General features: G+C 54.3%; 12 protein-coding genes across 12 annotated transcripts; 4 read left to right on the top strand and 8 right to left on the bottom strand.

The window, feature by feature from the left end:
* Positions 1-232: 232 nt before the first annotated feature.
* On the bottom strand, positions 233-1,267 carry A1O7_02116 (uncharacterized protein; the record flags this gene model as incomplete). Its single annotated transcript, XM_007756151.1, has 3 exons — positions 233-832; positions 901-1,136; positions 1,216-1,267. 3 exons carry the CDS (start codon positions 1,265-1,267, stop codon positions 233-235), a joined length of 888 nt encoding a protein of 295 aa, XP_007754341.1.
* Positions 1,268-2,797: 1,530 nt separating this feature from the next.
* A1O7_02115 (uncharacterized protein) lies at positions 2,798-4,786 on the top strand (the record flags this gene model as incomplete). The annotated part of the gene is made up of 9 exons (XM_007756150.1): positions 2,798-2,830; positions 2,889-3,216; positions 3,284-3,529; positions 3,585-3,839; positions 3,889-4,032; positions 4,094-4,235; positions 4,312-4,425; positions 4,486-4,585; positions 4,649-4,786. The coding sequence occupies 9 exons, from the start codon at positions 2,798-2,800 to the stop codon at positions 4,784-4,786; spliced, it is 1,500 nt and encodes a 499-aa protein (XP_007754340.1).
* A 962-nt stretch (positions 4,787-5,748) lies between these two features.
* Positions 5,749-6,699, bottom strand: A1O7_02114 (uncharacterized protein; the record flags this gene model as incomplete). The annotated part of the gene is made up of 1 exon (XM_007756149.1): positions 5,749-6,699. One exon carries the CDS (start codon positions 6,697-6,699, stop codon positions 6,322-6,324), a length of 378 nt encoding a protein of 125 aa, XP_007754339.1. The 3' UTR covers positions 5,749-6,321.
* A 603-nt stretch (positions 6,700-7,302) lies between these two features.
* On the bottom strand, positions 7,303-9,078 carry A1O7_02113 (uncharacterized protein; the record flags this gene model as incomplete). Its single annotated transcript, XM_007756148.1, has 4 exons — positions 7,303-7,762; positions 7,833-7,864; positions 8,083-8,678; positions 8,745-9,078. The coding sequence occupies 4 exons, from the start codon at positions 9,076-9,078 to the stop codon at positions 7,303-7,305; spliced, it is 1,422 nt and encodes a 473-aa protein (XP_007754338.1).
* A 435-nt stretch (positions 9,079-9,513) lies between these two features.
* A1O7_02112 (uncharacterized protein) lies at positions 9,514-11,042 on the bottom strand (the record flags this gene model as incomplete). Its single annotated transcript, XM_007756147.1, has 4 exons — positions 9,514-9,717; positions 9,776-10,103; positions 10,153-10,664; positions 10,716-11,042. 4 exons carry the CDS (start codon positions 11,040-11,042, stop codon positions 9,514-9,516), a joined length of 1,371 nt encoding a protein of 456 aa, XP_007754337.1.
* Positions 11,043-11,399: 357 nt separating this feature from the next.
* Positions 11,400-13,234, top strand: A1O7_02111 (uncharacterized protein; the record flags this gene model as incomplete). Its single annotated transcript, XM_007756146.1, has 4 exons — positions 11,400-11,715; positions 11,790-12,057; positions 12,110-12,821; positions 12,887-13,234. The coding sequence occupies 4 exons, from the start codon at positions 11,400-11,402 to the stop codon at positions 13,232-13,234; spliced, it is 1,644 nt and encodes a 547-aa protein (XP_007754336.1).
* An 86-nt stretch (positions 13,235-13,320) lies between these two features.
* A1O7_02110 (3-oxoacyl-[acyl-carrier protein] reductase) lies at positions 13,321-14,616 on the bottom strand (the record flags this gene model as incomplete). The annotated part of the gene is made up of 3 exons (XM_007756145.1): positions 13,321-13,780; positions 13,864-14,226; positions 14,483-14,616. 3 exons carry the CDS (start codon positions 14,614-14,616, stop codon positions 13,321-13,323), a joined length of 957 nt encoding a protein of 318 aa, XP_007754335.1.
* A 758-nt stretch (positions 14,617-15,374) lies between these two features.
* Positions 15,375-16,584, bottom strand: A1O7_02109 (uncharacterized protein; the record flags this gene model as incomplete). Its single annotated transcript, XM_007756144.1, has 5 exons — positions 15,375-15,550; positions 15,616-15,984; positions 16,039-16,125; positions 16,184-16,335; positions 16,397-16,584. The coding sequence occupies 5 exons, from the start codon at positions 16,582-16,584 to the stop codon at positions 15,375-15,377; spliced, it is 972 nt and encodes a 323-aa protein (XP_007754334.1).
* Positions 16,585-17,028: 444 nt separating this feature from the next.
* A1O7_02108 (uncharacterized protein) lies at positions 17,029-18,976 on the top strand (the record flags this gene model as incomplete). Its single annotated transcript, XM_007756143.1, has 8 exons — positions 17,029-17,152; positions 17,212-17,372; positions 17,432-17,551; positions 17,604-17,816; positions 17,868-18,123; positions 18,175-18,465; positions 18,526-18,652; positions 18,700-18,976. 8 exons carry the CDS (start codon positions 17,029-17,031, stop codon positions 18,974-18,976), a joined length of 1,569 nt encoding a protein of 522 aa, XP_007754333.1.
* Positions 18,977-19,441: 465 nt separating this feature from the next.
* On the top strand, positions 19,442-20,879 carry A1O7_02107 (aminoglycoside phosphotransferase; the record flags this gene model as incomplete). Its single annotated transcript, XM_007756142.1, has 4 exons — positions 19,442-19,528; positions 19,619-19,914; positions 20,054-20,374; positions 20,456-20,879. 4 exons carry the CDS (start codon positions 19,442-19,444, stop codon positions 20,877-20,879), a joined length of 1,128 nt encoding a protein of 375 aa, XP_007754332.1.
* Positions 20,880-21,040: 161 nt separating this feature from the next.
* On the bottom strand, positions 21,041-22,758 carry A1O7_02106 (acyl-CoA dehydrogenase; the record flags this gene model as incomplete). The annotated part of the gene is made up of 8 exons (XM_007756141.1): positions 21,041-21,122; positions 21,178-21,558; positions 21,612-21,777; positions 21,828-21,955; positions 22,010-22,050; positions 22,106-22,279; positions 22,350-22,609; positions 22,662-22,758. The coding sequence occupies 8 exons, from the start codon at positions 22,756-22,758 to the stop codon at positions 21,041-21,043; spliced, it is 1,329 nt and encodes a 442-aa protein (XP_007754331.1).
* Positions 22,759-24,015: 1,257 nt separating this feature from the next.
* Positions 24,016-24,897, bottom strand: A1O7_02105 (uncharacterized protein; the record flags this gene model as incomplete). Its single annotated transcript, XM_007756140.1, has 1 exon — positions 24,016-24,897. The coding sequence occupies one exon, from the start codon at positions 24,895-24,897 to the stop codon at positions 24,016-24,018; it is 882 nt and encodes a 293-aa protein (XP_007754330.1).
* Between the last annotated feature and the right edge of the window lie 119 nt (positions 24,898-25,016).

Below are 25,016 nucleotides of genomic sequence, written 5' to 3'. Positions count from 1 at the left end.
CGTGGTCGCTAAGGCACGCAAGTGCAGCAGATCAGCCATACTGTAGCGTCTGCATACCCCAAAGGCATGGACCGTATCAGACATACTACTCGACCATGCCGTCATGCGTTTGTTCTAGGGGAACGTGACATCCAGTCTCAATCGCAGCGTCATGGCCAAGCGGACGTCGTTTGGAGAAGCGGATAGAGCTTGTGGTGATCATTGAGTCTCATTTCGCTTAAGCTATTGGGCGCTACACGCCGTTTGTCGCTTTACCACCCTTCCTCTCTTCCTCCAATAGCGCAATCGTGTCTTCGGTAATCAGATCGATGTTGGACATGGTGGATCCGGGACCTTCAGGCATTGGGCTGTCAATGTATACCCTCCTAGTTCGCCCCTTGAGCGTTTCCAGAACCGTGCCACCTTCGTATTCGCCATTCTCAACCACCTCTAGCATGACCTCTGCCTGCTCCTCCGGGGTGATCCAGATGTCCTTCTCATGGGCAGCCTTCAGCTTGTCGGGATTGTTCGACCACAGCGGCGTATATACCATCCCCGGCGCGACGGCGACGACTTTGATGCCGAACTCTGGGTGTAGAGGAGCCAGAGACCTTACGATGGCCGACACTCCAGCCTTTGCGGCGCTGTAGATTGGTTGGTTGAAGAGCATGCGTTGTGCGGCCAGGGAGGAGATGTTGAGGATCACTCCCACTGTGCCACCCGCTTTGCGACCCTTCGATCTTGTGATTTGGTCTCGGATGGCTAAGCGCGTTCCTTTGATGAGCGCGGTGAGGTTGATGTCCAATGACTTGTAGCTTTCGGTTTCTGTGTCGTTCCAGAAATTGGACCATGACTTGGAACGGAAGACCGCAGTCAGCAACGACTTGACAGAACGGACAGGAATGGTGAGACAAGACATACAGGTTCGAATACGCCAGCCCCGTTGCATACTATGTCTATCGGTCCCAATTCTGACTTCGCACGTGCGAATAGGGCTTCCAGGTCACTCCATTTCGACACATCGGTATTCTGGAACAAAACCTTGGTCTCTCGTGGTTCTTTCTGGAATTCCTCGAATGCAGCGGACTCTTGAATATCTCCCACGATAACGTTGGCGCCTTTGCTTGCAAGCAGTTTCACAAAAGCAAGGTTTATACCTGTCCATGCACAAACTCGAGTTAGCTTGACCTCTGAGATTGCTTGCAAAATCACAAAATCCCTGGGACTTGAGCGTACCTGACGCGCCACCTGTGACGATGGCATTTCTGCCAGAGACTGGAAAAGACATTGTGAGTCCGGTATTGCGGATGCTGCCTCTATGTGTCGTTCACTGTGTACCAAAATGGAGAATTGTCCCGTATTGCATACAATATTGAAGTATCGCCATCGCAACCTATATATCGCGCACTGTACTCCGTCCTCCGTCCGTACAATCTCGGAGGAAATATTGGGGAAGCAGGGGAGTAGGCACAGTACAGCTATTGCACGTGCTGGCCTTGGACCCGCAACGAGTCCTGGAACGTACCACTGTAGATTAAGGTACGCCGTACTCCGTACGGGGTATGGAGTAACACCAAGATTTTGGACGCGACCCACTCATGCCTTCATCCCGAGTCGGTCGAAGCCAAAATTCGCTTAAAGCATCGACGGCAAGACCCTGCAGGGTGCGGAGTTAAGCATACCAATGCATGAATCCAAGTGACTGACCGATCCCATAACAAAGAAACGGACAGTTCATGCGGAGTACTGTGGTGTCTGGGGAAGAGCGCAATCAGAAGTGGCTGACGATGCTTGATCGGCTAACACATGTGGTTGAGTGATTGATGAAGTCGTCCACCGGCACCATTGGTCATGTCCACCGGTAACTTAATATTTCAGCTGTTGGGTCAAAGCTTGTTCTTGGCACTTGCTGTGGGGTCCCCGCTCAACCCCGTCAATTCCTCTGGGCAAACATGATCCTCTTCGCAACCCTCTGACGCCCTCCCCAAACAATGCCAATGGCATCCGGTCCTTGCTGCTGGGTGGCACCCAAGGAGGAGCCAGACCTGTCCCGGACTCTCGAGAAGCATGCCCGCTCGTCTACATGGGCCTTCCTGCATCCTCGTCCGTCAAGCCTCGTGGTCTCTCGATGTCTGTGCGGAGCTACTAGTACATCCAGTACCCTGGGAAGGCGGTACGCAGCCTTGGCATTGGCTGATTTGACAGGGTGATGGGTCGGTACGCGACTTTGCTCGGGCTAAGTCTTTCGCTGCATCTGAATACATCTCTAGCTCCATGCGACCACGTCCCGTGAGTTCCGCCACTTTTCTTGTCTGGCACGCCTGGCCGCCTTCGCTACCTTGAGGTAGCCTGCCCGAGACTCCTTCTCCAAGAATGGCGCATCTCTAACGGCTTCCCCACGGCGTCCTGTTGGTGTCTCTAACAGGGTCACCATGGTGCTCTTGTTGCTCATACGAGTCAGGACACACTGACCCCAGTCTCACCAGCTAGAAACCACTCAATACTCAAGAGCGATGCTCAGCTTTCTCCGAGCATCCCCAACCTGCCCCCAACCTTGGTAAGAGAAAGTTTCATTCTTTCCCGTATTGCTTTGGCGAGGCTGAAGATATCAATTGGATGCAAGGGAGCCCGTCTAGCTACTATGCATACTCCCCTTTCCCTTCCCCGGATCCACTCTGGGATCCAGACATCTGAGATATCGGAGCTTACCAGTCTCATGCAGTTATATAACTGTATGCTTTCGAATCCTGATCTCCTTCACCGCGATCGCTCCTTCTGTATAGCCAAGTCCTTCGTGGTTGAGAGATCCTGAAACAAAATGGCTCTTTCCGCCTCAACTCTGCGTCTCCTAGTAAGGCCATCACGCCAAAGCTCGCGTTTGCAAGCCGCGTTCTAACTTTTCTCAACAGATCGTTATCTTCGTGGCCCTGGGGAGCACGACATACGGCTATTGCGCCTCGATCATTAGCACGACCCTCGCACAGCCGTCCTTCATTGCCTACTTCGAACTCGACACCCGGCACAATGCTACCGATCTGATCGGCTCCATCTTCGGCCTTTTCCAGACTGGTGGCTTCTTCGGCACATTGTCATGCTTAAAATCAGCCGACTGGCTGGGTCGCCGCAAGGCACTCTTTTACGCAGGCATAGTCACCACCATTGGTGGGGCCCTCCAAGCCGGCAGCGTGAACATTGGAATGTACATCTTTTCACGATTCCTCACGGGTGTCGGCATCGGTAAGTTGACCATTTGGCTCAGAAACGACATAGCCATCTCCCTGAAGCGACACTAACCCTTTGGCAGGTGCTCTGGTGACACTTGTGCCTCTTTACCAGAGCGAGATTGCTCCTCCTAAGATTCGAGGCTTCCTTGTCGCTATGCATGGCGTGATGCTGTGCGTGGGCTACTCGGCCGCCAGCTGGGTTGGGCTCGGATTCTACTTCGTCGACGCTGGCGGCGCGCAATGGAGACTCCCTCTCGCCATTCAGGCGGTTTGGCCCGCAGTGCTTTCAGCGGGAGTTCTCTTCTTGCCAGAAACGCCCAGATGGCGTATGTCTCTCAGCTCACAATTGCAGTGGCACCTATGCTGACCAATCGAATACAGTCCTCGACCATGATCGATATGAAGAGGCTTTCGCCTCCTTCAAACATGTCCGTGCCGAGTCCTCTGACGCCTTCTTGAACGACGAAGCAGCTCTCCGTGCCGACTTTGCCATTCTGCGCGAACAGATCATTTTCGAGAAACAACAGCAATTGTCCTTTTGGGATCTTTTCCGCCTGCCACATTACCGAAAGAGACTGATTGTCGGTTTCGTTACCATGGTCGCTCCTCAGGTCACGGGCACTCAGATCATCTACAGTATGCCGGTTCGCTCTCCGTATTTTGCCTCCTCTAACCAGTGACCTAGACTACGGTTCCCAACTGTACAAGAGTCTCGGCTTCAACACTCTTGAACAGCTCCTTCTGAGTTGTGGTTGGATCACCTTTTCACCCTTTGGCAACTGGTTCAACGGCCTGGTCGTCGACAAGATGGGCCGAGTGAGGATGCTGCGTAAGCCATCATGCCCAACACCCACCCTCATTTTTCGCTCACGTTCACTGACGCTGGACAGTAATTGGGATCATTGGCTGCGTCCTATGCCTTGTCGGCGAGGCCATCACACTTTCCCAACTCGAGAAGGGCCCAAATCGAGCGGCCACGAATGCCGCCGTGTTCTTCCTCTTCTTGTTCGTGGGCTTCTACGCGAGCTTCATGTACGTTCCAGCCACTCAGTCCAAGCCCTCGTCCCTTTCATTCTATGCCTTCTGCCACCCGCTAACAATGACCCAGCGACGCCACCACATATATCTACGCGTCCGAAATCTTCCCCACTCCAGTCCGGGCGAAGGGCCTGTCTATTTCTATCTCAGGCTTGTTCCTCTCCTCGTTGGCTATCTTGCAAGGGTACGTTGTTTGACTCCCTGCTTTCCAGTCTCGCGCACAATTTAGGCTGACTGTCCCTAGTGCCCCTGCCGGCTTCGCCAACATTGGATGGCGATATTACTTGGTCTTCATCTCCGTCACCACCGTCATGGTCATCTTCATGTATTTCTATTTCCCAGAGGTAAGTGATACAGTAAACTCATCCTTGTTGTCCTTGGGCAGAGACTGATCGATATCTCTCTAGACCAAGAAGATGAGCTTGGAAGAGATCGGCCAGGTGTTTGGAGATGAAGTTGCGCATGTCGACCCGAGCACGGCAACGGCCATGGGCGAGAAGGAGGATGTTGAGATGCACATCGAGACTGCCAGGCCAAAGGAATAGGCTGCGGTGGTTACAGGCATTGTAGTGACGGAATGATGAACGTGGGTTGTTGACATGAAACGTGATTGAGCAATAGCCGGGGGGTTGATGTGGTCAGAGAGATGAACTGCTATACCATGCTAGGCCTGTTACAAAGGCGGCATCAGGGGCCTGGATGTCTACAGCTACAGTACCGATAATAGTCACCCGTGATTATCACAGATATCTCCTAAAGCATCACTCGGGCAGAGCGCACGTCCTGACTACGAGGGAAAGGTCCATCTTGCAAGCCATCATCGCAGCCAGAAATGCGACCCTGAGAGTGCTCTAGCAACAGTAGTTCGCGCACGGGAGTATAGCACCGAAGTCGGCCCTCTCGAACGGGCAGGGGTCGGTCCTTCAAACGCAGCAACGCCGCCAGAAAAGTGACCCTGAGAGTGCCCTGGCCATAGTGACCGAGCGAGGGGGGTATACCTTACTACAGGAGATTACCCGCCTCAAACTGTGTGTCAAACATGCAAACCTGGCACCCTGGATCCAAATCATGGGTCCTGCATAGCTCTTACGCCTTGAGCTGCGATGCTCAGGGCACACCCTCACAAACTGCCAAGCCGGGATCAGGATTGCGCGGCCACGACTCAAAACTGTTAACCTGGGCACCGAGCTTCGCGGAATGCCTTCTCGTCCATGGAAGAGCTATCCTTTCACTCAGGACCAATGTAGCTGCAAACATGCGGAGCGCCCCTATACCACGCATAGCTACGATCCCACCAACGCAGCCATCCGTGCCGCTGTTGTTGTTGTTGTTGGTATCGTTGCGGCGCGTTGGTAACAAGACTGCCACTGCCACCCCCACCATCACCGAGGCCGTCATTGTACGTGATCTCCAGATTCCGGCTTGGGGTCGCAAGGCGATAGTTTGGGTCTTCGCGCTTGCGAGCAAAACTGAAGCCGAACATCATTTGGACTTCACGGTCTTATTGATCGAGGTCACGCCCTCCGAAGCATTGCCACGTTGTTATTTGCGCTACTGTCTGATCACTTTTTCTATCTGAAGATACGACTGCAACACGCAGATTGGTCGCACATTCCGCGCAATTGATATAATCGAAACATCGTGGTGCCATGGCTGTGGAGATGGTGCCGAAGTGGTGGTAGTGGCCGATGGCGTTCATGACGAGAGCGGGAAGACTGCTAGCGGAATGGCTGCAGCCGATGGATCTCAGCTGGTCGAGCTGGGCTGCCACCAAAGATTGTTGCAAAGGCGAGCATATTTGCAGACTGTAGGATGTTCGAAGGAATAGTTTGCCACTGACAACCCGTGCCGCCGTCTCCCTCGACAAATCCGGGGTGCGGCGCGGGCACTGCAGTGGGTCTGCGGCATCGCATTTATGACGAAGGTCCTCAAGTTGTGGGCCGTAGGCTGGGCCTCGCCCGTATCCCCTCAGAAAGGCAGCGACAGTCCCGAGGGGTAGGTCGGAGGGATGACGCTGAGGGCAGTACTCTTCCCCGATTGTGTGTTCGGCCGACAATCCACGGTCATATCGTCGAGGACATCAATACTGTTGCGCACACGCCTTCCATCGATAGAGTACATCGCAGCAGGGGCAAGCGATATACTCTGGCAGGTCCACCTCAAGGAGATGAAGAAAGCGCTTCTTGCCAGCCGCGTCACTGAGACCAGGAAGAGCCCACGGTTTTAAAGCCTCGTAGTGATATTTCGATATCAGGGCGACTGCGGTAGCTGACTCGACGGCTAGATACTGTATGATCTGGAGAAGCAGTTCCGGCGGAAGCCTTGCTAGACCTGGAAGCGCCACCATCTCTGGGTCGACAGCCGGTGAGAGATCTTCGAAAGCTGGTGTGTAGGATGATGCAGATGATAGTGGCTGGCGCGGTATGAGAATGTGCTTCAGGCGAGTAAGAAGTCCCATCATGGCTTCTTGTGTGGTACCGCGGCAGACGGTCAATCTGGTTTTGGGCAGGTCCGGATAATTGCACTTTGGAGTAGTGGTCACCTGGTTCGAGGTGCGTCTTGATAATGGCTAACGATGGGATGTTGTCGAAAGAGGGTGGCTGAGAGTGGTTCTGATGATATAGTGGAATAGTGAAATCGGGAAGACTTCTGTGGGATCCAGCAGTGGTGAGGATGGGTGAGAAAGCTCAAAAAGCGACATGTTCGGTGGCCGGCTTGTAGAGTTCGGGATAAAGCTTACTGGTGATGAATACGTGAGGAGAGAACGAGGTCAGTGCACGCTCGGCTGGGAGAGACTTCGGTGCACCGATCACTTTGAACCCTTCTACCTCATAATGAGGAGGCATTCCCTGGCTCACTGTTATCGGCGCCATCCCAAGAAGCCGCGTGTGCATTCACCGATGCGCCACCTGCACCCTCGCGCCCTTGTCCAGAAGCAAGTCGTATGGTTCTCGGTTATGCCGTTATACATTGCGTACATATACGGCACGCTTCCACAATTGCCGCCTCTTACGCCTTGCTGCTCACTTTCGGGAAGTGGTCGTCTTCTGATGTTTCAATTTCAGTAGCTGAAGTGACGACTCGGCACTTGGAGCTGCGGGGCCCACGGCACGATCGTATGGCCGCTGCCTTCCGCCATATCGTCAGGTTCTACTTCGCCTGGTATGAAATACGGCCACTGGGCTCGTGTGCCAACCAAAGATGGTGTTTCCGGACCACGGCCGATTTCAACATGGGGATCACATTCCAGGCTCCGTGGAATCGTCATGTATTTCGGTATATCGCATTCGAACTCAGGGAAGCTGTTGAACATGTCGTGACAGAAGGTGAAGGACGAGAGATCGTTGAGATGACGACGGAACAGGTCAGACAGCTGATATCGGCCGGTCGATCGGTTATGTGCATAACAATCGCGGAGGTCGTAGGGCCATACGAAGCGGAAATGCTGGGCGAGGAGAGACCAGAACTTGTCGGAACAGTACTTGTGCTGATGGTAGATGAATCTTTCGCGGATGCCGGGCCTGCGCAGAGACGAACCACATCAGACATTTGTCCCAGAAGCTGTCAGCATTTGGATGGCGCGACACATACCACACGAAGAAGTCAATGGCATAGGCGTGTTTCTGGGCCATTTGAGACGGTCTGTGTAACGCCGGTCAGCATTATTGGAGCCACAAGCGGAACAAGAAGTATGGGAGAAGGAGCATGGGAGGGAGCCGTGCCTTGGTCGGTACCAAGCAGGTAGGCCTGATAGGTTTTCTTCCGACGGGTTGAGATGGCACTGCACCGAATCGGAGTCAGAAATTGTATGTCAAGAGAGATCCCATGGCCCTGCACGTACCTGTAGGAGCATATTCATGATGCTGAGAACGGCCAACCGATCTACGGGGCGACAGTTGGCCCATACTTTCCGATCGACTTGCGACAAGATGCGCCATGGGACGCTCAATGTGCCTAGAGACGGGGCGTCCCAACCTTCCGTTACGGCTCGAACGGCGATGTCGTCGTGGTTCTCGCCCGGTTTCAGCCCGGGCCGCTGCTGGTCCTTCCAGTCCATCAACGTCTGGCTCATCGACGACCACATATTGGATTCAGTACGAGGAACGCACGAGCAGGACGACCGACTCTCGGGGAAGGAAAGGTCGATTGAAGTTGTCGCTGGCGGGGCAAAGCTGGATGCGCTCCCGAACGTGTCGGCTTGAGGCGTCAATGGTGATGGGAATGATGCAGCAAATCCGGTCTGATTGAGCGTGTCCACGTCCAATATGCCGCCCAAGAAGTTGAAAGTCGAGCCCTCAGCGCCAGGGAAGTTGGTGTCAAAATTCCCATGGATTTCACATGCATTTCCACCTTGGTGAGCAGCAGATTCATCGTGGACTTCCAGATCATCGGCAGCGGAAATAGAAATGTCTTGCTCGAGGGAAATATCGGCATCATCTGCCACGTGAGTATCAGTCAGTAGGAGTATCCAATCTCAGCAATGCAGCTGACCAGTACACCTACCGTTGCGAGGAGTATGATACGCTGCCTTTACTGGGCCTTCGTCGCCGATTCGAGCTATCGATGCGATGGTTGCGAGTTTGCGCCTGAGAGATGAGCTTTCCGCGCGAGACTTTTCCAATTCGTCCTTCAGCTCTTTGTAGATTTCATTGCCGGACTGGCTCGTCAGGTGCGCCACTAATGCTTCCAGCTCGGCGATCTTGTTCTTTGTGCGGGCTCGTGCCTGGCGTTGGCATAGTCGATCGGCCACGCGTTTCTTGTCACGTCTCTTGTCGCTGATTTGCCTTGGGCGGTGGCTGGACGTCTGCAGATGGATGGGCGTTGTCACGGTCGCCATGGTCATGAGTGACGGGATGACATCTGTCCATATATTTTCTGAATAACTAAGTGGTATCCTAGGTGTCAATCCAGTCTTGGTCACTATTGTCTGGAGAGGATCTGGGACAGGATGCGGGGGCGATTGCCGAGCCTCGGAGAATGCATACTGTGGGACGGAGTACTCGCCCCGGGGCAGTCGCAGTGGGGAAGCCTCTAGCTGCGGCAGGAGCTAGGCAGTCACGGGCAGTGTTAGGGGCCATACTAGGGGCAGGTACTGTACCGAGCGAGACCACGGTAGACGCGTCCTGACGCGTTCAATTTCAAGTCAGAAAGTCGCGGGAGTAACAGCTTGAACATTTGGCTCGACATAATTTCCCAGCAATGCCTCAATGCCCTCCAAATTGCTCTGGGACCTCTTCAAGGCTACCAGGTGCTACTCTATGCCCCCCATGTTCTACAACTTCTCCAGTCGCTCAACATACTCGAACCGTTCGGTCGCCGGCACTCCCCATTCCTTGGCAAGCTGGTGATATCGCTTCTTGTACCCAAGATGCTTCATCCTGACTTGGGCGGCCGTCTTCAACTGATCTCGACCGACTTGATGCCTGTGCGCGGCGTCCGGCCCGTCTGCGATTCGCACAAACCTGGCATAAGTCCACTACAGATTCTGATTAGCTCGGGGTGGCGAGACAAGCTGCAAAACAAGGAAACCTTACAGCTTCTGGGAGGAAGGTGTGCTGCGTGAGCCCTTGGCCACCAAACATTTGCATGCATTCATCGATGATCTTGGTCACCCCCAAAGGCACCATGATCTTGGACTGCGCGATGGCATATCTCCCCGCGACATTACCCAGGAGGTCCATGGTTTCTGCGGCATTCAAGACAACCAGTCGGAGTGCATCTATCTCCATCCGCATGGTGGCAAGTCGTTCGATGTTGCTGTCGAATTCACCGATCAATTTGCCCCGAGGCTTCTTCCTCACATCTGTCGCTCTGATCAAGGCATGCTCATATGCGCGCTCGGCTTGTCCAAGCAGTCTCATGCTGTGACGATAACTCAGTCGTGGGCGGGGAGTGCATGCAACGAACTCACCAGTGGTGTATCCTGCCGGGACCCAACCGACCCTGCGCGATCTCAAAGGCTCTCCCTTCTCCCAGGATGATGTTCTCGACAGGGATTCTCACATTCTCATACAGATACTCGCCGTGGCCTTCTGGAGCACAGTCGTAGCCCATGATTGTCATGTGTCGCACCATCTTCAATCCTGGAGTATCCCGGGGCACGATCACAGTCGAATGCCGCCGCCACGGATCTGGATTGTCCGGGTCAGAGCAGCCCATAAGGATATAGAACTTTACGTCCTCATTCGCCATCCAGTTTCCGTACAGTTTCCGGCCGTTGATTACATATTCATTCCCCTCACGTCTGATCCTGCACGCAATGTTTGTCGCATCCGAAGCTGCCACATCCGGTTCTGTCATGGAATACGCCGAAGACCACTCTCCCTCGAGAAGCGGCTGCATCCATTTCTTCTTCTGCTCCTCGGTGCAATACTTGGCCAAAAGCTCAATGTTCCCAGTCTCGGGTGCGTGGCAGTTGAGCGTCTACACTGTCCTTAGTAAACGTGTGGGTGCGCCTGGTGTGCTCCGACGTACCATGGGAGCCCAATATACTCGTCCGAGAAGCTCGCAGCAACACGAGTACTCGAGGATCGTAAGGCCAGGGCTTTCTTTGAAGTGATTGGGTAGGAAGAGGTTGAACAAGCCTGCTGCTTTGGCCTTCTTCCTCAACTCCTTGATATACGGCGGCATAGCCCAGCGGTTCTTCTCCAGCTGAGCCTTGACAATGTGGTCGGCTGGAATGCATTCATTCTCGACCCAGTCATGGACTCGTGCAATGATCTCAATTGCTTTCGAGCTCAGCTTTGTCCTGTACCCTGGAGGGATCCGATGTAAAGACGGGTGGTCTGGAATGGCACCCATGGTGTTCTTTCTCAGTTGGTGTTTTGCACTGATGACAGTCACCACCAAGGAAACCACCTGTTGGTCTCGGGTTGAAGCATGGACCGGGTTCAGCCTACAGCAACACTACTTAGGTGTGGACCCAAGAACGTGGACCTGTGTCGACCAAGTCAGTTGTGGAGATTGACCTCGGCCAAAACAAAACGCGACGTCGACTCCTGCGACGTCGTGCTTCTTGGCTAGTCTCCTTATGCACAGCCAATCATGTCTGCTCGGCGCCACTGAAGCAGCCTCCATATCAAGCGAGCGACATTACAAGCCGCGAGTATTGAACGACGCGTTCGACTTACTCATTCCCTGTCTCAAATTGCGCCGAAAATGCCGTTCGTTTCAAAGCTCGCGTCTTTACCCTTGCAGAAATGCAGTATTCTAGACTTCCTCTTCCCTTCGGATCAAGGTATCTCCGACAAGCCGCTATGGATAGATGCCAGAGACCCGTCGCACTGGCAGTCCCCCAAGAGTGCCTTGGCTCTGGCCAGGAGACTCGGTTTCGGGCTTCAACGCTTAGGGGTCCAGCCAGGGGATAGATGCTTGCTCTTCACCCCCAACCATATCATGGTCCCGGTATCGTACCTTGGGATCGTGGGTGCTGGTGCTGCTTTCTCTGGAGCCAATCCAGCCTTTACCGAGACTGGTGGGTATACAAAGCCCTCAGCGTTAGCTGCGAAGGATGTACTGGTACTGACGACTGATGACGTCCTCATGCAGAATTGCAATATCAGATTACGACTCTACAACCCAAGATCCTGCTTGTGCACCCGAATCTGATCTCGACTGCAAAGGCCGCTGCCGCCAAATCAGCCGTTCCAGGTCTGCGATTATACGTCTTCTCGGACCGGAGGACAGGTGCATTGGAGGGACTCCCGGACTGGCACGACATTCTTGGAACGCCCGAGCAGGGTGAGACGTGGCAATGGAAGAAGCTCAGTCCGGAGGAATCACAGACTACGATCGCAGCCATCAACTTCTCGTCCGGGTATGCTTCTTGATTTTGTCATTTTCTGCACACGAGACTGACAAAAACCTAGAACCACCGGGTTACCCAAAGGCGTGTGCGTATCGCATTTCAATGTCATCTCGAACGTCAAACAGATTAAATCGTTGTATGACTTTGACCCTTCAGAAAAGTGGGCCGGGTTCCTGCCCCTGTATCATGCCTATGGACAGTGTTACGCCATCCTCATGGCAACTGTTAACCACATTCCTATGCTCGTGATCGGCAAGTTCGACTTCGTCGAATACCTTCGCATTATCCAGGACCACAAGATCACACGGCTCCAAACCGTCCCACCAATTCTGATCATGTTGAACAAGCGACCCGAGACCGCCGACTACGATCTCAGCAGCGTCAAGGAGATTCTTTGTGGAGCTGCACCCCTCTCGAAAGAGCTCGAGGCCAGCGTGTCGCGGAAATTCAACGTGCGCATCACGCAAGGTTGGGGCATGACTGAGACAACGTGCGCAGCAACCGGAGTGCCGTACTATGAGAAGCACCGAACCGGGTCCGTGGGAGTGGTCATGCCTAACACGGAGGTGAAGATGATTACCGAGGACGGCAAGGAGGCAAGCGTCGAGGAGCCTGGCGAACTTTACGTCCGCGGCCCACAGATCTGTCTGGGCTACTGGAGAAACCAACAAGCCACGCTCGAGTCGTTTGACCCTGTCGAGCGCTGGTTGAAGACCGGCGACGTGGCCATGATGAGCCGCGAAGGATGGTTATCGATCGTCGACAGAAAAAAGGTATGCCGCACGAGATGTCCAACGCCACAAGCGTAGCACAAGCTAATCAAGTGAATCTTTGCCAGGAACTCATCAAGGTCCAAGCGCTGCAAGTGTCGCCTGCGGAAGTGGAAGCCTCACTCATAGAGCATCCTGATATCGCCGACGCTGGGGTCGTCGGGATCACCTTGGAAGACAATGAATGGCCTCGAGCATACGTGGCGCTGAAGGAAGAGGCACGAGGTAAAGTCACAGAGACAGAGGTCCAAGAATGGTTGAATGCTCGAGTAGCCAAGCACAAGCGGCTAGTTGGAGGCGTTGCGTTTGTGCCAGAGGTACCTCGGCTGGCCAGTGGCAAGATTCAGAGGAAGGTCATGAAGGAATGGGCGAAGCGGGATGCAATGCGTATGGTCACGTCGCGACAGAAGCTGTGATCGGACGTATCGGTGAGCATGGGTTAGTATGATCTAGACAAAGAATTGACAAGAGCTGCATCGTCGTCGGACCCCACGTTCTTCTATCACGCCATACTGCCCAATTTATAAGGCAAGCCCGAGCTCAACCCACCATCCACAGCCCATACCTGACCATTCACATAGCTGGCCTCATCACTGCCTAGGAATAGCGCAACCCTCGCGATCTCGTCCGCCACCGCCCCGCGACGCAACGGACACAATTGTCCGACTTTATGCAGCGTGCCCCTTTCTCGCGCTGGCCCGTAAAACACCGGCTCCGTCATCCCCGAATGCGTCATGCCCGGCGCGATCGCATTGCATCTGATATTCCGACCCGCGTACTGGTAACACGCCGTCTGGACCAGGCTCACCACCCCTGCTTTGGCGGCGCTGTAGTCCGTACTGCCGCCATTGGAGCGCAGCCCGGCGGTTGAGGACGTCGCGATGATCGAGCCGCTCGCGTACGGTTTGTCGTGGCTCGTCACCTGCATGGCCGGGCCGGCGTGTTTGATTGCGAGGAAGACGCTAGAACGCAATAAATGTGTTAGCAGGCGCAAGGGCAGTGGCAGCGCCACGTCTCAAACAGTGAAATACTCCAGCGTACGTACCTAGTCAAATTCGTCCGAATCGTCCTCTCAAACTCGTCAACTCCCATATCCCACACCTCCTTCCACGTGCCCGAGTTGGCGGCATTCGCGAAAAAAACGTCCAGTCGACCGTACGTCTGCATGGCGTGGGCCACGACGGCCTTGACCCCTTCTTCGTCGCCGGCGTCGAATGTCCGCGCGTGTACCTGTACGGTAGGGTACAGTTCGTTCAGCTCCTCGACGTGCAGGTGCAGGTGGGAGTCGATGTAGTCGCAGATGTAGACTGCCCTGGCGCCGTTCCGGGCGAATTGGTGCGCCGTGGCTCGGCCCATGCCCAGGGGCGAGTTGCAGCCTGTGATGATCACGACTTTGCCTACGGCGCGTCTGGTATCGCCCAATGGGTTAGATAGACGTATCCGTCAAGGATCTTGGGACTGGTGTGTGTGTGGGTTGCATGGATGGATAGGGCTATGACGGGGGATGCATGGTTACAGGGGGGAAACTGGACTGGACTGGACTGGACACGATGATGCATCTTTGTTTGCAATGGTCTCAGGGGACTGGATGCTTGTATGCTGTGCGTGGACTCCCATGCTGGACATGTTTGTGTCGGGCTTCCGTTCTGCGCAAGTCAACTCACTGTGCTGCGGAATCGCCGGCCCGCCGAGCCACGCGCGGCATTCCTTTGTATGTGCCTTCATCGATGATGGGGGGCTGGGCGATCTGCCCGGTGAGCTGTTCTAGGCGTCTTTTGGGCGTGGTCACCGTCGACATTGTGGCACCTGTTCTTGATGTACAGGGAGTCGTGTAATGCCAGGGTGTCGTTATTGTTGTCGTTGTTGTGGACCGCGAAGTGCAGTACCCAGGGGCAAGGTCGTGGACTTTGGTTCCTCGGTTTCTGGTCGGCAGAGCTGGACCGAAGGGTCTCGGCGTCCACTCCCGTCTGCTGCGAGTCTGACTCGCTCCACGCTGACGGGGTATGCCTTTGCCATTAGACTGGCCTAGCCTCTCATTTCGCCTCCAGAGGGAGGTTCCTGGAGTACCCAAGCCAAGCCTAGCAGCCACGTGGGAGCCCGAGAAACAGGATATGGGGTGATGCTGTCAAAACTCCTGGGGTAGGGTAGGTGGACACCCGGGCCATCTCTTCGGGATTGTGATGTGGCGTGGCCATAGTAGCGGCATTCTGCAAAGGTTTGCTTTTCTCGCTTGGTTTCTGTCAGAACGCCCTGAGCGCAAAACAGTTCTCACCTCAGCGGGACTGTGTGAGCAAGTTTTGCAAGTTCAAACAAGGTGGGTCGACTCCCGCCACCTCCGTGGCTACTCCACTCCGTGGGTGTTAAGATGGTGGAGGATATTCTGAGCATGCATGTGTGCGGCCACGGCCCTGATCATGAGTCTAGGCTTATTCCCGCACAGAATCAGGTTCGACAGCTATCGGTACGGATTCCGATGCTGCACAAGCCAACCCGTCACTCAAGGACGTGGACTGGAGAGAGCCAGCATTGAGGAAGTTGGGTAACAGGTCAATGTTCCTAAAATATCGCTATCGCGTTTGGAGGACTGGCAATCCCTCCTGGAGTATTCAGAGGAGAACTGGTAATGAAAAAGCTCCATCTCTTGTGCGTCTCGCACGCTTTCGCCAAGGCTTCCAAGTCCCATAGTTCCCCAAGAGGCATCCCCCAGAGAGCAAGGATATAGTCGTGTAGACCTGAGCAAGAGAAGTCATGTCAGAGAAGGCTATCTCGCCAACAGAATGAGGAGCCATTGACTTACACCAGGGCAATTGCGGTGGCCACGCCTCAAATCCAATGGCATCACCACCAACAGCCGCAAAGTGATTGTTCCAGAGCCATTCTACCACTTCTTCTGACCCGTCCACTCCCACATATTCCGATCCATTCTTGACCTTCGCGACTCTCTCTTCCGCGCTGTGTTCGTTGTACCACCGTATCCACCCAGACCTGACGAGCAAAATGTCTCCCGGACGGAAAGTCACATTCTGTTCTTTGGCAATGTCCTTCAGAACATCCAGTGTGATCCGGTGCCGCGTCATGGCGTCGTACTGGATGTTGTGTCGAGCTGCATACGCGACGTAGTCGAGGAGGACGCCTCTCCCGACGATGCCTCCGCGTTTGCTCCAGTCTGAGGCCATGGTCAGACCGCAGGTCAGAAGAAAGGAGCTCAAACATGACTTACGGTCAATCCCAATACGATCGGTTTTCAGCACCTCATCGTGATGTATGCGATTGTAGTACAGGCCCGTACCGCTGTGGCCCCAGTGTCCTGGAGGCAGATGTCAGCGATCGGGTGGTCCGTATCTCGCTTTGTCGGATAAGTATACTTAGACCGTCCCACTGGCTCCCGGATTGAGTGTTGAGACTGATCTCATCATCATATGAATACCAAGGGGATCCTTTTGCCCGCCAGTCGGTGATGTTGATCGCGGGCTTGATGCGACCGAAGCCTGGCTCGTGGACGTGGTCAATAGGCCAACTGCGCGGGTCAACCGGTTGCCATCAACGGCCAGCTTTGGGACCCAGGGTGCAGCTCATACTTCAGCACGACGCTTTTGCCCGTCTGTATCTCATCTCGGGCTTTAACCACCGTTTCGGGCGTAAGGAGATTCAAGGTGCCAATTTCATCCCGGACACCGTCTTTGTCAAACAAACCCCAGGCGCAACCATGAGGCAGCCCTTCTACACGTGGCAGGTCCTTCCACGACGGAAGTCCAAGATCGGCCATTGTGAATTAGGATACTGTAAGGCCACAAGGTGACGTTGCACCTTCTCGCCCTCACATTCTTTGTACCTGGCAGGAACGATTTCTACACCAACAACGCGCATTGTGCCCTCCAAGAGCAGCGAGTCAGGAGGGTCCGACGTCGCAATTGTTCTAGATTTGGGTCGACTCGCCATGTGCTTGACCTTTCTGCCTCGTGGAAACCGAGTCAGAAACTCTCGTCCCTCCCCACAATTTGGCCAAGACCGGCATGGCAAATGAGGCTGGGATCCTCAATTCCCCCGCATCGAGCAATCGGGTTGTCCGGGGATACCCACGCCAATCTCTCAGCCTTTCTACACCTCGGGTAAGTCGCGCTATGGAAATTCTTTTAAAGAGCACCTTTAGCCGCCTCGTGGAAGGGATCGCTGCATTCCCTCCAACGTTCGCTACTCAGGGTTCATCAAGATGCCACACCGTGAAGGGGTCAAGAAGCAAAAGATCAACGCATACAATGTGTTGTTGCTGTGTTTTATCGGCCTGGGGTCCATGACCTACGGCTACACCGCCTCAATTATTGGAACCACTCTAGGTGCGTATTGTCCTGCTACGTCGCCTCCTCGCTAGGACTGACCACGTGTCAACAAACAGGCCAGCCGTCTTTCATCGCGTACTTCGACCTCGCCACCAGGAGTAATGGGACCGACTTGATCAGCACCATGAATGGTCTCTTCCAGACTGGCGGCACTTTAGGGACTCTGATGCTTCCATATGTCGCAGACAAATGGGGTCGCAAATGGGCGATCGCGGTGGTCAGTGTTGAGAAAGCCCTGGTGTACCGTGGCCCAAGCTGACCATGTGGCGTCTGCAGCCCGCCGTCATTGCTGTTGTTTCGGGCGCCTTCTTAGCCGGGAGCACGCATATCGCCGAGTTCTTGCTCTTTCGATTCTTTGCTGGAGCTGCGGCTTTCATGATCCTCGCTGCCGTACCAGTCTGTCCCTTCCCACCCCCTGGCCGTGTGGCTCTATGCTGACTGTGGACAGATTTGGATGTCTGAAGTTGTCCCTGTTGACTTGAGAGGAGCATTGGTCGATGTGCATGCCGTCTTTCTTATCCTCGGTTACACTGTTCAAGGCTGGGTCGGCTTTGGGTTTTACTTCTGGGATGGAGGCTCGGCCACGTGGCGCCCACCTTTGGCTCTCCAATGCGCTTGGCCTCTCCTGCTTCTCTGTGGCCTTTACTGGGTGCCAGAGTCGGTACGTTTTTCGTGTCCACAGTCTCGGTGATCGCAGCTAACGGGCCCATAGCCACGCTGGCTTGTCATGCAAGGCCGTATCGAGGAAGCAAAGCAGGTTCTGTTCAAGTTGCACTCCGACCCTACGGATCCGGACAATGAGTTCGCCAATGCCGAGTACTTCCAGATCATGAAGCAGATCGCCATTGACAAGACTTTGGGCAATTCGTGGATGCACATGATCAGGAAGCCATCTTACCGAAAGCGATGCTGGCTTGCGATTGGTACGACGGCCATTATTCAATGCTCTGGCGTGCTGGTCATCAACAGTTAGTTTCCTTTCAAGCTTCATTTGGTGAGGAGTGACTGACCACCGCCAGACTATGGACCAACACTCTATGCGAACCTTGGATTCAGCCCCGTCAAACAACTCCTCTATCCCGCGGCATGGCTTACTCTTACTCTTGGAATCAACATCATGGCCATGGCGACCGTTGACCTGTTCGCTCGGAATCGGTACATGTCCTTCGGCGTCCTGGGCTGTATGGTCACCCTCATCATCGAAGCGGCGCTAGTGGCCGAGTTTGTGCCTTCCAACAATCAGTCGGCCCTCCTCGCGGCTGTGGCCATGTTCTTCATCTTCCAGATCTTTTACGGCTTCTGTCTCGATGGTACGTTCTCGAGCTTTCCTGCAAGGCATTTGAATTTCTCCCTGACATGCGCAACCACAGGTACACAATTCAGTTACCTCAACGAGCTGTTCCCCAGCCACATCCGAGCCAAGGGCGTCTGTTTAGGCGTCTCCATGATCTCCCTCATGAACATCATCTGGCTCCAGGCCGCGCCAACTGCCTTTGAGTAAGTGTCCCGAGTGGTCGAAGTTTCGCCGTGGCTGACTGGAATAGAAACGTCGGTTGGAAGTTCTACCTCGCTTTCATCATTCCCGGAACCATCGGCGGCCTCGTCATGCTGTTCTTCTTCCCGGACACCAAGGGCATGCCCCTTGAGGAAATCGCTGCCATCTTCGGTGACGCCGACGAAGTTGCCATCTACCAACGTGATATTGAAATCGACCACAACACCCACACCATCATCACTCATGATGGCAGTGGGGAAAAGGCCAACACGGGCGTTGTCACCGAGGATGTGGAAAGCTCCAGGACACCCCCGAATAGACTTTGAAAGGACGCGGTAGGGCCGTCTGTCGCCGACGATGGCGGAAGACTGCGAATTCTGAGGCTGCGAGTAGCCGCGGCCGTAGACGTTGAAGCTCAGGCACGGAGGTGTATCTGTCGGAGGGTTAATGTAGCGCCGATACTATACTCAGTAGTCTATCGGGACATGCGTGTACACAAATGGGTTGGTTTAGACCATGCCATCTGGTAGTGAGACAAGGCCACATCTAACAAGTGTACCTGCCACCCACATGGTGAATCCATATGATATTTCGCGCGTGTAACGCTCCCACGCTGACGCTGGCGGTAACATCGCACCCGAGGCACGCCTAGTGTGGGGTGGAAATTGCCCCAGGGCTGGCATGAGGACATGTATATATATCGCGCTCATCGGTCTCCTCTGGGTCCAAGTTCAATCCGATCTGTGCTTCTCCCATCCGCACCAGGACGGCTTCCGTACATCCACAACAACATGCGCCAGCCGATAGATACAGATTCTCTGCACCGTTTTCTCAAAGACCATGTCCCCGCCATTCATGTACCCATTCAAATACAGCAGGTAGGATAATCAGGCCTCAACAGACCCCGCGATAAAAGGTTATAACATACGGTCTGCTGCTGACCTGTCATCTTGTCTGCCACCACACAGTTCGAATTCGGCCAGTCCAACCCGTCATACAAGTTGACAGACAGCCAGGGTCAACGCTTCGTGCTCCGCAAAAAGCCACCAGGGAAACTGCTCACGAGGGCCGCGCATCAAGTCGAGCGCGAGTATCGCGTGATTCGGGCCCTGGGTGGGACAGATATCCCCGTCCCCAAGGTCTATTGTCTGTGCGAGGACAGCAGCGTGCTCGGCACGCCGTTCTACATTATGGAGTTTCTGGACGGGCGAATCTTCCAGGACGCGTACATGCCTGGTGTTTCTGGCGATGAGAGGAATGAAATGTAAGTACGTGCGCCCACACGGGATGTGGGGTGTTTCTTTCTGCCTTGATGTTCGGCGTGTCATATTTACAGGCAGACACGTCTGAACCACTGCTCAACTGCTCGATTGACTAAGGCTGATTGAACGGCTTTGCAAAAGGTGGAAACAAGCGGTCCAGACGCTCGCGCGGCTTCACCGTCTCGACCCGGCATCCATTGGGCTCGCGGACTTCGGGAAACCACGCGGCTTCTATCGTCGGCAGATCAGGACGCTGAAGAATCTCCACGAGTCATACGCGAAAGTGACGGACGTCGAGACCGACGAGCCGGTGGGTAATATCCCAGGCACGGACGAACTGCTGGCGTACTTTGCAAACGAAACCCTGCAGCCGCACGACCGAGGCACCATCGTGCATGGGGACTATAAGATCGATAACCTGGTGTTTCACAAGACCAAGCCAGTGATCATTGGGATATTGGAGTGAGTTGCGCCACCCACCCTTGACATGTTTTAAACGCACAGACGGACGCAGACGATGCTGACTGACTGCTCGCCATACAGCTGGGAGATCTCAACCATAGGCCACCCCCTTTCGGATCTCAGCAATCTCGTGCTTCCTTGGACCGTTACTCAGAGTTCCAGGGAGATCAAGCAGCACTCGCACCCGGCGTTTGATGTTACAGGCGGTCCACCGGGACTGCCGAGCAAAGCGCAATGCCTGGAATGGTACCGCGATGTGGTAGGGTGGGACCCAAGCCATGATATCGTCTGGGCCGACGCTTTTATGATCTTTCGCACGAGCGTCATGCTGCAGGGCATAGCTGCCAGGCACGCGGTTCGGCAGGCGACTGGGGAGGACTCGTTGATACTGGGGCGCGAACGGTTTCCCTACGCGCGAGCGGCGCTACAAATAGTAAGGGGCCTCAAAGCGAAAGGGGAGAACGTGGCTGGGAAGGGAAGATTGCAGAGGGTGGGCCGCCTGTAGCATCGACTACCTGGTTTGGGTCCCTCAATTAGATGTATTGGCGAGAGGCACTCTTTGCAACAAGCTTCTGAGTTTCTTCACCTCTAATTCCCTATCAACCACTCAGCCGAAGTGGGTTCTAGCCTCTAGAACTCCCCCGTCGATGCTGGCCGTCCAGCTCATTACAAGCGTGGCCGGGGATTGATCTTGTACTTTTCCATCAACGCGCGAGTTGTGGCCTCTTGCATTGCGATAACATCGATTCTGCCAAAGAGCTGTCAGTATCAGAGTTCGGATGAGACCATGTGACGCTACATACATGTTGTGATGGCGCTTGTTCTCAGTCCTAGCAAGCTGAGCGGCATGGGCCTCATCGGGACCATCAGCAATCCGAACCGTCCTCAGATAGGTCCAGATCCGGGCAAGAGGAAAATCTTGGCAGAGACCAGCCGCGCCGTGGGTTTGGATCGCTCGGTCCAGCACCGCCAACGCCACGTTGGGGACGTAGATCTTGGCCATGGCAATCTCGGACATGGCGTCCTTTGCGTTCCCAGCATCGATCTTGTCTGCGGCGTTGAGAACGAGGAGTCGCGCAGCGTCGATCTCGATACGCGATCGTGCAATCCAATCGGCAACGACACCTTTGTTGGCCAGTGGAGCTTCGTGCACCATACGTTTGTTTGCTCGGGCGATCAGATAGCTGTGAACGATGAGAGACCGCAATAATGGAAGAGGAGGTAGAAAGTGGCTTACTCCAGGCCTCGTTCTGCACAGCCTATGGCTCGCATGCAGTGGTGGATGCGGCCGGGGCCCATGCGTCCTTGCATGATCTCGAATCCCCGCCCCTCGCCCAAGATGATGTTGGATGCGGGCACGCGGACCTGATTGAAGTGGACCTCACAGTGGCCGGTGGGTGCGTCTATGCTAGGTCAACATTTTGCAGAATCACCCCGCGACCCAAGAACTGACCGTCAAAGCCAAACACGCGCAGAGGACGTATGACCTCAATACCGGGAGTTTTGGAGTCGACTAAAATGATACTATGTCGTTTTGTTGGGTTCGGGTCGTTCGGGTTCGATCTCGCGAAAATGATATAGCTGAAAGAAAAAGACATGTGAGTGTGCACACAGGACATGAAGCTCGGAACTCACAGCCGGCATCGCTGGTCTCCGGCGCTGCTGATCCACCATTTCTTGAGGAGTGTCAGGTGGAAGAATCGCTGTTCGAGGAGAGGATTAAGTACTTACAACGCCATTCAAGATGTATTCGTCTCCCTCTCGACGCATCTCCAAGGCGAGATTTTTTGCGTCGGAAGCAGCAACATCGATTTCTGTCATGACATAGGCTGACCTGATCTTCCCATCCAGAAGAGGTTGCAGCCACTTTTCTTTCTGCGCTTCGGTTCCGTATTTTGCGAGTAACTTGAAGCCGCAGTCAGTATGCGTGATACCCCTACAGCGAGAGCAGCGATAAAGGGACAGAACGGCAAACCTCCATGTTCCCTGTATCAGGAGCACTGCAGTTCATCGCCTCGGGTGCGACGTGACTACGTCCCATGGTCTCGCACATGAGTGTATATTCGACATTCGTAAAGCCGGGTCCCTCTTGGAAGTGGGAATGCAGAAACAAATTCCACAGCCCTAACTCTCGAGCGCGCTTCTTGAGATCTTCGAGGATAGGAGGCATGGAATTCCATCTTTGATCCGGATGGAGAGCCAGTTGAGCCTCGAAAACCTCGTCTGCAGGGATACCTGTGACGGCGATCAGAATGAGCAGAGAATGCTGTAGCACGGGTAGATCTACATTCTTCCTCGACGAACTTCTTGACGTTGGCCAGTGTTGCTCTTGCGTGCGGCCGGAGCTTGTCAGCGATGATGGAGGGCACCCGTACGGCTTCCATTGCGTATCAGCAGGCGCGACACCTCCTCTTCTTCTAAGGTCGAGTTTCTGCCCTGATTGTCCTGACCTAGCTCTCGTGATGGTAAGATCGCAGTACCATAAATGAAGATGGACAGAGCAATGTTGTTTACCGTAAGTGGGATACAGCAACCCACCAGCGAGGTGAAGATTAGGCGTTTGGAGAAAAGTACAGGGGCGGCTCTGAGCCTAACAACGGCGTCCGACCTACCGATCTACCGAGGTACCAAGTCGAATGCACAGCCGATGGCCGAGAAAGGTCGCTTTCTTCAGGAACGGTCTCCGGATGCTCGCCCATGTGCCAACCATACTTTCAATGTCATCGGGATATGTGATAGAGGTCGTATAGGTATGGCGAAGGGATGATGAACAAGGTCCATGGATTGTCAGCTTGAATGTTTCATGGTTAAGCGACGGCGAAGCCGAGTCACTTTACCACGGGACTCGGATCGGATATTCATTGTCCCATCCGATGCCACAGAAACGTTACCAAATAAGGAAGGAACAGGGTCGTACACCTCTCATTGCGCCGCGGACTGCCATGATGCGGCATCTAGGCGAAGGCCACTGCCTGCGTGAAAGCCTGGGTAAGGCTGGACGCCGATTCTATTCAACGTGAGCACCTGAGTTTCTGCAACTAACAAAGCAAACCGCCCATGCTTGTGGGAATGAAAACCTAAAGAACTTGGATGTTCCGCCATGTGAGATAGGATGTTGGCTTCATCCTAGAGTACTTAGTACCCTGGTGATTTTGACTTGTGGATAGGTACATGAATTTTCCAGGACGCACCCAGTCGAGATCGGAAGCCTTTCAGTGATATCTTGTGCAAGCCAAATACTCTCCATCAAAGTCAGCGTAGCATGACCGGCTACCTCCCGGGGCTGATCAGTGCTGTATCCAAGGTATTGAACTTATTGGCCTTGTGATCCCTTCCTCCCATAGCACTCGAGTCCGGAGATTAGTAGTCGTGACAACGCGGTTCGTGACATTCCTCATGTCGACATCTTCATCTTACACCCCGGCTCGGAAAGAATTTTTTGAAGAGCACCTCTGTCTCGAGCAGACTTCAACGCTGTTTCTCCGCGGCCATTGCTCGATCCCCTGACTGGCCATAGTCTTCGCTCTTCTCCCATCATAATAATCGCATCGGACGTGTGCTACTTCTCTCGACCTGCAACGACGGTTCCACAACTGGGTCTTCTAGTCTGCCATGCACCGCAAGTATTCGACCGTAGATTCTCAGACTTTAACCCATCCGGCCGCATTTGTGGAAGACGCAAGATGAGGGCGCACCAGTGTCTCGTAGGAAAAGCAGATGATCATGATTGGAACAGCGTATCCCAAGGCGGCGAGCACGAACTTGAAGAAAGTCGATAAAGCGACTCTCCCTACGCGGGCGCGGGTGCTGAGCGGCTTGTGTTCCTGAAGTCGTTCGTTTGAAGGATCAGTCTTGGACGAGGAGGTTCCAGCTGGTTCGACTATTTGGGAAATATCGGGTATGAGTTGACTCTGCTCGCTGTCCCCAGTTTGTGATTGTTGGTCTGTAGTGCCTTCGAGTTCGACTACATCCCCTTGCTCATTATCGTGTTGGTCCTCAAACAGATCGCCAAATGCTTCTCCACTCGGGCACTGCGACATGCTTGTCGCATCGTCATCATCAGCATAGCCTAGTTCAGAGAGATGTACATCAAGTCGGTAGAGGTCATGGTTGGTGTAGCCGAGAGACTTGACACAGAAGATAGCCATGTGCCTGACGAACTGTTTCGCGTCGATATCGAAGTGGTAAAAGCGGATGACATCGCGTAAGCTTACTCCAGCTGCAAGATTGAGAAGTGCTTGATGAAACTTGTCGTATCTATCGAAAGGCGCGTGTGGGCCAAGGTTCGCTGGTGGTCGGATTCCGTCTGGGTAGATTGCTTTCAGGGCTTGTTCCGGGAGGGATCGGAAATACTCTAGTTCCTCACTGTCAAAACCCCCTTCCGTGTGGGTAGAGACTGCAGGTCCTGGTTCCCCGGCGGCGTGAGGGCTTGAAAAGCGGGATTTGTGCAGTGGCTCTTCTGGAGAGCAATCATCGCTTCCGGGAAGGAACTCGTGCTCAGGAGCGTTCCCGGGGGAGTCCATCGTGCCGCAGTAGACAGCAGATGTTCAGGATACTGCGGATGGAAAGAGCTGTGACGTAGATGGGACTTCTTTTTCAGAGGTGTAGAAGACGGCGATCGACCTGCTAAAGTGATGTTTTG

The sequence above is a fragment of the Cladophialophora yegresii genome (assembly GCF_000585515.1).
Source record: "Cladophialophora yegresii CBS 114405 chromosome Unknown aczIN-supercont1.2, whole genome shotgun sequence".
NCBI lineage: Eukaryota > Fungi > Ascomycota > Eurotiomycetes > Chaetothyriales > Herpotrichiellaceae > Cladophialophora > Cladophialophora yegresii.
This window is presented reverse-complemented; position numbering and strand designations above follow the sequence as displayed.